Source organism: Nothobranchius furzeri, chromosome 15 (assembly GCF_043380555.1).
Source record: "Nothobranchius furzeri strain GRZ-AD chromosome 15, NfurGRZ-RIMD1, whole genome shotgun sequence".
Classification (NCBI taxonomy): Eukaryota; Metazoa; Chordata; class Actinopteri; order Cyprinodontiformes; family Nothobranchiidae; genus Nothobranchius; species Nothobranchius furzeri.
The window spans coordinates 32,106,119-32,115,962 of NC_091755.1; the positions used below are offsets into that span (position 1 = coordinate 32,106,119).

The following is a 9,844-nucleotide window of genomic DNA, read 5'->3' on the forward strand; positions in this document are numbered from 1 at the left end:
CATGCATAGAACTATGTAGCGACTACGTCTACCTCCTGCGGGGAGTCTGGTCTCTGTACCCGCGGGGATGGTTTGACGTAGGGTTTGATTTGGTTTGCATGCACCCATTTGTAGACAGGCTCCTGTCTCGCTTTGGTGATGCGTAACCTGTGTGCAACTGGAGAGAGTTTTGCCACGATCTCAAATGGTCCTGACCAGCAGGGCAGGAACTTCTTAGGTTTGCGTGCCGGTTGGGCGAACCGAAAGTAGAATACTTTGTCACCCACTTCGTATTCGCGGCTGGTTGTCTTTTGGTCGTAGTAGGCTTTAGCGCCTTCTACGTTGGTCTCCAGTTTCTTCTGAGCGTGCACGAACGTAGCTCTGAGGTGTGTTTTCAAGTCTGCCACATACTGATGAGCGGTATAGGCAGTGGCAACACTGACATCCTCTGGGTGATACAGGAGGTGCAGTGGTAGAGTCATCAGTCTGCCGGTCATCATCTCAAAGGGCGTAATCCCCGTGGATCTCTGTGGAGTGGACCGTATGGCCATCAGGACCAGAGGGAGCTTGACGTCCCAGTCCTTCCCCGTGGAGCAGACGCACTTTTGAGCATGGAGACGACCGTGCGGTTCATCCGTTCGACCTGTCCGGATGACTGTGGGTGATAGGGGAGGTGGAATCTCACTTCCACTCCCAGAAGTTCAAACAGGGACGTCATTACACTGGATGTGAAATGAGTTCCCCGGTCAGAGTCAATGCAGAGTGGAAGTCCCCATCGACTGAAAACGTGGTTAATCAGCAGTACAGCGGTTGTGACGGCTGTATCGTTTGGCGCTGGAAGGCATTCCACCCACTTTGTGAAACTGCAAGTTACAGTTAGCATATATTTGTTTCCTCTTGCCGATTTGGGAACCGGTCCAACCCAGTCGATCTGCAGGTGGGACCAAGGGAAGGTTATTCCCCTGCGTTGCAGTGGTGCTCTAGCAAGCGGCTGGGAGGGTTGAAACTGGGCACAGACGAGGCAGCCTTGGACATAGCTGTGTACGTCCTTGGACATCGACGGCCAATATGCTACTTCTGTCAGTGACGCGAGGGTAGCTTTTGCTCCGCGGTGACCTCCAACCGGAGTGTCGTGGGCGTAGGCAAGCATGACTCCTCTGTGGTCAAGTGGAACAACCCAGCGCGGCGGGCTGTGATCGTCACGCATGTAAACTAACAAATCGTTTTGTAGTTTCAGGTGCGCGAGTTGACGATGCAGGGTTACCAAATCTCGGCTTGCGCCAGTAGGTGGTGACGGTTGTTCAGGCATCGGGCCCTTTTGGAGAAGCTTGCGGATGAGCTTCAGGTCAGGATCTTGTTCCTGCATGGTGACTAGGTCCGCGTCATGTGGTTGTCTGCCTAGAAACACGGGTACCCCAATGTTCTGAGGTTCGTCTGCCTGTTTAGCATGGCGACGAGTAATCGCACAGACCTCGTGAACGGCCTTGGGAGGAAGCCACTCGTCTTTGAATTCCCAGCAGGTTCCCTGGTCAGCACCGAGCTTAGCAAGGCGGTCAGCTTCGTCATTACCATCTTTCTCCGGACCTATGGTCCTGGAGTGACCTTTGACCTTTTTCCAGTAGACCATTATGCCTTTCTCAGTGGTGAGCAGATCACACGCTAGGAATAACTCCGAGTGTTTCACGTCTCTGTTCCTGGCGTTTTTCATGTGATTCTCCTTCCACATGGGGAAGTGAGAGATGAAGCTGTGTCTAGCGTAGTTTGAATCAGAGCAAAGGACGATTTGAGTGATGTCCAAGGCTGCCGCCTGCTGGAGGGTTATCAACACTGCAGCAATTTCGGCGTACTGACTAGACTTTTGGCCCAACCGGTAGTGATTTGGTTGCTTGGTGTCACAGTCCACCCAAACGACTCCAACCCCGGCACGGAGCTGGCCTTTGTGAAGGTAGGCGCATCCGTCAGTGTAAACTTTCGGAAGCCCTTGGCAAACATTCTCATCAAAGTAGCGATGATTGGATGCGGTTGGGTAGACTGCGGCAGGTGTGTCCAGGGGGCCCATGACGGAGTCAGAGTCACAGTGCTGGCAGCCTGCTAGCCCTTGTCCTAGCGCTAGCTTGGTGTTCTGACCATACTTGACCTCAATGTTGTATCCTTGGAGCACCATCATCCACGTCGCAATGCGGCTGTTTGACACTCTTCCTTCGCGCAGTCGCTGGCTGTTTAGGAAGGTGACAGGCTGATGACACGTTTCAATGATCACTTTCTGTCCACCGATGTAACTACGAAAGTGTTCAACGGCCCAGACTGTAGAGAGGAGAGCTCTCTCGCAGTCAGAGAACTGGAGTTCCACCTTGCTCAGAGGCTTGCTGGCGTATGCCACAACTCTCATGTCCTGATCGTGTTTCTGCTTCAAAGCAGCGCTCAGGCAGTGAGAGGAGAAAGTAGCCTCTATGTAGAACTCTTTATCCTTGTCTGGGTAAGCCAGACAGGGTGCGGACGCCAACTTCTGTTTTAGGAACTGGAAGGAGAGTTCTTGGGGTATGTCCCACACGAAAGGTGTGTCGTTCCGAAGCAGCTCAGTGAGGGGCCTCGCTGTTTCAGCGTACTCCTCAATGAACTGCCTGGAGTAGTTGCAGACTCCGAGGAAGCTCCTGAGTTCAGTCAGATTAGCTGGGGCTTTGATGTCCTGAATGGCTCTAATGCGTCCCGCTTGGGGCTCGACTCCATTAGGGCCAACCAGCAGTCCAACATACTCCACTTTGGTTCGACACCACTGTCCCTTGAGAATCGCCAATTTAGCTCCGGCGTCAGCGAGCTGTTGCAGCACGTGACGGAGTTCGGCCAGGTGGTCCTCGAAGGTTCGACTCCTCATCAAGATGTCATCGACATATATGAAGTTCCCTCTAGAAGCAGCATCTGACATGGCTTTGTGGAGGAAGATGTTGAACTCTGCAGGTGAGTTAGAGTAGCCAAAGGGGCAGCGGTTCCAAGTATATTGGCGATTTCCAAAGGAGAAAGCCAGTTTATACTGGTCCGCCGGCTCAACCTTCATGGTCCAGAAGCCGTTGGCTACGTCAACCGTAGAGAAGAAACGAGCATCTCTGACTCTGGCTAGCTCCTGATCTAAATGGATCATAGGCCACCTGGAGAGAGGTACTTGTTTGTTCAGTGCACGATAGTCTATGGTGAGACGCCATTTCCCAGTCGGTTTCAGAACCGGCCAGATGGGAGAGTTGTAAGTGGAGTTACACTCTCTGATGATGTTTTTCTCCTTCAGCTGATCGAGGATCTCTTGGATCGACTCATAAGCAGCGAGGGGAATCTTGTACTGACTTACAAAAGTAGGAGGGGCATTCGGGTTCGTTGGAATGCGAACCGTATGCAGGTTTGTGAGTCCACAGTCCAGGGAGTCCCTGGATAAGATGGACTGAAACTCATAGAACAGGCTTCTAAGCGCTGCTCTCTGCTCCTCTGACTCCAGCGCATCCGCTTTGTCAAGCTGCTGGCTGACTTCGGCCTCGAAGCCGTCATAAGGTTCAGAGGAGGAGGGTCTCTGGTGTTCCGGGCTTTCAACCGGTGACTCAGAGGGTTGAGTATTTATTGCAAAAACCGTTAGACACTGACCGCCGTCAGTATCTAAGGTTGCACTGCAAATGGGTTCCTCAGGAAGGGCTTCATGCCGCTTGATGGTAATCATTTGTGAAGGGAAAGTACTGAATGTGTCTACACCAACCGTTCTGTCGTTCAAGAACAACGGAAGTTGTCCGATCACGGGGACTGAAAGTTCGAAGTCATGGAATGAGCTATCTATCAGCATGCCCAAGGGCTTTCCTGCCGGCAGGTGGATAGGACTCTGGGTCGGATTTTCGACCAACAAGTACGCAGAACGATTGTTCAGCTCCAAGAGTGGCGTGCCACAGACGGCTAAGTTGAGCTCCAAGAAGTGTGGTGATGGCTGGAAGAAGGCCTGTGTGCCTGGCAGCTTCTGATGCTTCATCAGAGTCAGACGAACAGGCACTCCTTTGACCAGTGGGGGCAGAACCGTGCTGGCCTCAACCACTGCACGGCAGGCCTGTGGAATGGTCTGTCCGGACAGCAAGTGTTCACGGCCTTCTGAGCGAGGCTCAGAGGATGGTGTGGCTCGGGCCCAAAGGACTTGATTGCAAGTGTCCAGCTGGGCACCGAGTCGAACCAGCAGATCTGCTCCAATGAGTGCAGGTGGATCAAGCTGTGGTATGATGCTGAATGTATGTGTGAGCTGTCTTGCTCCAAGTTGGATAGTCAGAGAGCAGACCTCTGGCACTTTCAGGAGCCTCTGCGGCCAAGTAGGTGACAAGAGCCGATGGCTACGTGTCACGCTGACCAGAAGGGGGTCCTTCTGACGCAGGTGTTCAAACATCTGCTGGCTGATGGCTGACTTTTCCGACCAAAGAGCAAGGCGAGCATCTGAGATGTGGGTGCAGTTGATGGTAAGACCACCAACTATGTGTGGTGCATATGGCTGCAGGCTGACGTTCTTCGGCGAGCAGAGAAAAGATGAATGTGTGCGGAAAGGAGTTCCAGCAGCGGTTTCGTGCCTTTGCAGGCGGACATCGTCTGTGGAAGCCGTAGGGAGGGGCATGACCTTGGAACAAGGGTTTTGCTGCTCACTTATGCTGACTTCAAGAATGGAGGATGGTCGGCTGCTATCCGGGTTCCAGGGCTTAGGTGTTTCCACCTGGGCCCACAGTTGACCCTTCTGGCAGTCGATGAGGGGAGCTAGACGTTCAAGCAGGTCCTGACCAATGAGAAGTGGTTCAGTGTCTAGCTGGCAGACATAAAACGGGTGAACCAGAGTCATGTCTTGGAAGGTGATGTCCAGCCACGCCCGGTGAGTGATACACTCCCGGGTCTGGGTGTAGCTGGTGATTTTCAGGTCACAGGGTTCTACCTGGACTGGTTTCCCGAGCGACCGCATGGTGTCAGACACGCGATGGAACAGTGTGGAGCACATCAGGGTGATTTCTGAGCCGGTATCCAGCAGAGCATCAACCTGTATGCATCCACCTACCTTGGTGCTACAGTACAAACGGCGAGCATGATCATGGTTTGTTAAGTCACCAAGGAACTTCAGAAATTTAGTATCAGGTTTCTCTGGGGGGTAGATTTCAGGAGACTCCTGTGATCTACCAGTAGTGTTTCCCCAGCTGATCAGGTAGGTCCTGGCCACGCTGGGAGGTTGAGCCACGCCTAGTCATGCGGACGTTGGCTCTGGGTCTGGCTTCTTAGAAGCAGACTTTGGTGCAGGGGTCTCATCTGCAGATCTCAGCTGTTCCTTCTGTTTAGCTAGGAACTGCTGAAACATCTCCTGGAGGTCGGCTTTGGTCAAGTACTCACCTGCGGACTTGTGTTCGGGACCTACCTGTGGGCGGTGCTCCTTAAACCTTCCACTGTTCCGACCTGCCTGCCGTTGGTTTTGGTTGGGCCACTTCCTGTCTGATTGTCCAGACCTAGGCGGCCAATCAGCACCCCCCTTCCCCTGTCGAGGAGATTGGGACTGCTCTTGTGGTTTAGCAGGTCTAGGTTTAGCAGATTTTGGCTTAGTGGGTGGAGCTTCTGTGCCTTCGAGCTCCAAACGCGGCTCGGCGTCGGGAGCTAGGTGCATAACGCGGTGATGTGCGTCAGGCTTTTGGGGCTTTCCGCCGGCTTCCCAAGCCTGTTGAGCGTATCTCCTAATCTCCTGAGTTGTCAGTTTTTTCATCCGACAATACATTGAGACTTCGGAGCGAACACACTCGTGCAGGTTGTGAATGAACAGGGATCTGAAGGCAGGGTCTTCCTCGAGCCCAGGGCCGTTTCGACCTTGGAAATAAGCACTTTTGAGTCGGCGATAATACTCTCTGGGGGGTTCGTTCCTCCCGTGTTTGATGGAGAAGGCCCCCATTGTAGCTGACGCGGAGTCTGCATACGTGGCGTATTCATCTCTCAACGCTCGGCAGAGCGAGGAGTACCGATCTCGAATGTCAGGTGGTAGAGTTCCCATGAAACCATGCACCGTTCTAGATGTGGTTTTCCAAATTAGCTTGAGCTTTTCCCTTGAAGAAGGTGCTGGAAGATCAAGCAGACAACGTTCTATCTCCCTGAGATAATCGTCGACATTGGATTCATTGGTGTTAGGATCAAAGCGTTCTATGTCTTTAGCTAGCGATTCAATTTGACGTACACGGAGCCCTGACTCACGGTACGGCGCGTCATCCTCTGACTCTGACCCACGGTCTGTCTCAGAGGGCGCTGGATATCGCTGGTGTGCTCTGGGCTCCCAATGTTGACTCCTGGGGCCCAAATCAGGGTTCGGCATGCTGTGGCGGGCTGCTGGCACGTCACGTGGGTGTCTTGGGAGGTCCTCCTCCCGGGGCACGTCTGCGTAGTGCAGCCTGCGTCTTTCAACTGGGGCTTCTGCGTAATACGCACTGTCCGGGTACGGACTGGCGTATGATGCCTTGTCCTGCAGCTGGTTATCGGCATGCCGAATACCGGAGTAGCTAGGATGGGTGGATGGTTGAGGTGCAGGTTGGGCTTGTGGATAACCCCAGCCGGCACCTTGCACCCTTCGTGGACTGGGGGAGCGGTCTAAATAGAGGTGCCGCTCAGCTGGTCGACTTCTCACTGATTGAGAAGGCCGTGAAGATGAGGGTGGTGGTCCAACCTGGGATTCGAGGGCGAACTGCTCTCGGCCCCTAGGTGGTCCTGAATGCCCTAGAGTGTGTGTAGGGAACGGGGCCGAAGGTTGGGACAGATAAGCTTCATCTCTCCCCTTCGGCGTGCGTCCGTCCAGAGAGTCATGGTGTTTCCCCCCTTCCCACTGTCTGTTGTCATCAGCAGAGGGGGGCGGGGTCTCCTCCCCATCTTCCCCAGGATCGGTGCTGGTGTTGTCTTCCTCGATCAGCCTTCCATTTCGCTGTTTTTCAGCTAGCATACTCTGGAGGTTCATGATCTCTCTATCATGTTGGAGTCCTCTCTGATAGAGGATCAGGGCTAACTTAGCTAAGTGAACCTGGATTGGTTTTGTACCATCTGGGTTTTCTATTTGATCGATTACAGCTTCTAGCTCGTCGCTACGCTGTTCTTCAGTGAAATCCCTAGAAGGGTAGTCGGGTTCTCGAGCAACCGCGACCAGTTTGGACAATATTTGTCCAGAAAGTAGGCCAGGTTCATAGTCGTGGGCCGCAGCGTCACCTGGTTGCTGGGAGTTGGTCAGTTCACTACTCTGTCCCTCCATTTTAACAACCGAACCAAAAATAGCCTAGTAGAGCTTCTGCAGATAGCTCAAGCTGCACCTTTTGGGCAGCAACTGCTAGCTTTGTATCAGAAAAACACTAAATTAACCTTTGTGCGCACAGGTTTTAGCGTTTTAAGATTGCACGGAATGCCGTGACTGACGCTTAAAATACTATTCCTTTCAGTATTTTAGCAAAAGCTGGTGCGTTGCCGTAGCAACGTCTTACAACACTTGCAGTGTTAAATATGCTAGTTATTCCTTCAGAATATTAGCAAACAGGGTGTTATCAGTCTTTGAGTGAAGGTTTCAGTTAGTTATAATAGCCACTGTGAGTTAAAGTCGCTAAATTAGCAGTTAATTTTAGCCTAAAAGGGTTAGTCAGAATTACTTACACGCTGCACCTTTAATGAGGAACTGAATTTTAACCTAAAAGGTTAGCCAGAATTAATCACACGTTGCACCTTTAAGGAAAACTGAATTTTAACCTAAAAGGTTAGCCAGAATTAATTACACGTTGCACCTTTAAGGAAAAGCTGAATTTTAACCTAAAAGGTTAGCCAGAATTAATTACACGTTGCACCTTTAAGGAAAACTGAATTTTTAACCTAAAAGGTCAACCAGAATTAATTTACACGTTGCACCTTTAAAGAAGCACTGAGTTACTGGTGAGAGTTCGATGCAGCTTCCTGCTCAGCGAAATCAGCACCACTCTGTTGCTGGTTCAAGGCTGAACAACTGATTATTTTTAATTCAAGCTCTTTGGATTTATTTGTTTGTTTGTGCCGGATAGAAATCTCTGTGTATCCAAGCCTCACACGGGGCACCAATAAAATGTTGGGGTTATTAGGAGCGAACAATTCGTAAGCTTTAACTTACTTTTGGATTCTTCAATAAATTCTGTAAATATGGAACTATTTACTGATTTATTAATTAATTAAGATATTCTTAGATATCTTCGGGGCACCACCCTTTAATTAGAAAGGGAAATGAATCCAAAACTCTTATCAGTCTTTCTTGAAGTTCGTAGAATCCTCGGAGCAGAGACTTCTCTTCGACACAACAAAGCTACTGGACACAAAAATCTGAATTTTATAACATTTAATTAACAATTTGTCAAATGAATAAACAGTGGAATAGATGAATAATAACCGTGTGATATGATTGAAGATGGATGTGTTTGCATGTGATGGAGGATGTATGAATGGGGTCCTTTGTTCTCACAAAGGAGTAGTGTGTGTGTGTGTGTGTGTGTGTGTGTGTGTGTGTGTGTGTGTGTGTGTGTATGGATTCAAAATGGAGTCTTGAATACAAGATGGCTGACCCCTTTGTCTGGCTAAAGTGTGGGTGGCAACTTGCACTTTAACTTCCAAAGCACTTAGAATCAGTAGTAACTTAACCTTAAATCACTCAAAACATTTCAAAAGATCATGAAACAACACAAAAGATTAATCACAAATTAATATCTTTTAGTTTCAGCCTGGCCATGACAGAAACCATTTTAAGATACCAAACAATGATCAATAAGCAGTTTATTCTTTCAAAATGACCCGACGGACGTGTTTGGGACGAAAGAGGAAAACACGAAGCTACTTTTTAAGCAATAGCGCGGTTTTATTGCTTATTCTGGACTATAGAGTTAACGGAAGAAGAAGGAGAGAGAGAAAGAGATGAGTTGCTGATCACCAGAAGAGCGAGGCGTCCCTCCCTCTTTGATTTGACGGTTCTCCGTGTTTCTCCGCAGCTTTCGGCGTCGTCCGTCGGTTTGATGCTTTCTCCGTTGTTTGGCGTTCACGAGTGTTTCTCCACGGGCTGGACAGAGACAGCAAAGTTTCTTTCTGTGCTGAGTTATAACTTACAGCGTGCTTGATGGAGTTGTTGCTTTCCTCCGCAGTTCTGTGTCCTCAAACATCAGCTGGAGGGGAGCAGAAACGAGCAGATCTGATGGGCTTGCAGTTTAGTTTCCAGCAGTTCCGTGGGCTCAACTTGTGCACTTAGAGCTTCCGCGTGCTCAAGGGAGTCGGAGCGTTGACAAGCGTGTCCTTACCGCCAGGTATCCTGGGCAAAAGAACGAGGATTCTTTGTCTCTGCTGAAGATTTATGGTCTTAGTTCGCGGGAAAAGCTCCACGGCTTCCCGCACATGCGCAGAACGTGTTTCTGGTACTAGGCGGTGACGTCATCACAATGCTTCCGTGTGCAAAGCATCATGGGAAATGAAGTTTCTTGGCGCTGATGTGATTATTTGCTTTTCAGAGCAATTTAAGCACAGTCATTTTGGAGAAAATCACTGCATAGTAATTTCCTCATGAGGTCAGACCCTCAACAAAACCAATGTTGTAAAATGACTTCTGCCCAGCCCAGATGTGCTCACTTGTGCACCCGTGAGCCGTGGTTCCGCTGGAACGCGTCTGACCTCTGACAGACGCACTCTGAACTTCAGATCTTCAGCGCACTGTTAATAGCCTGAATGGGAATCATTTGTTGATTTATTTTGTTACATCCACAATGTTCTGTGTGTGAGGTTTACAATGTCAGAACACCTGCATGAGACAGGTGTTAATTACAATCTGCCAGAATGACTCGCCACATTCAGATTCCTCCCACACCGT

General features: G+C 50.3%; 1 protein-coding gene across 1 annotated transcript; it reads right to left on the reverse strand.

The window, feature by feature from the left end:
* Window positions 1–5,212: 5,212 nt before the first annotated feature.
* LOC139063299 (uncharacterized) lies at window positions 5,213–9,553 on the reverse strand. Its single transcript, XM_070544697.1, has 2 exons — window positions 7,723–9,553; window positions 5,213–7,663 (listed from the first exon to the last, which is right to left on the reverse strand). Exon 2 carries the CDS (start codon window positions 7,235–7,237, stop codon window positions 5,213–5,215), a length of 2,025 nt encoding a protein of 674 aa, XP_070400798.1. The 5' UTR covers window positions 7,238–7,663; window positions 7,723–9,553.
* Window positions 9,554–9,844: the final 291 nt, after the last annotated feature.

Bases quoted from the DNA above. Each gene is read 5' to 3' on its own strand.
- LOC139063299 (XM_070544697.1), bottom strand. From the start codon at position 7,237: ATGGAGGGACAGAGTAGTGAACTGACCAACTCCCAGCAACCAGGTGAC.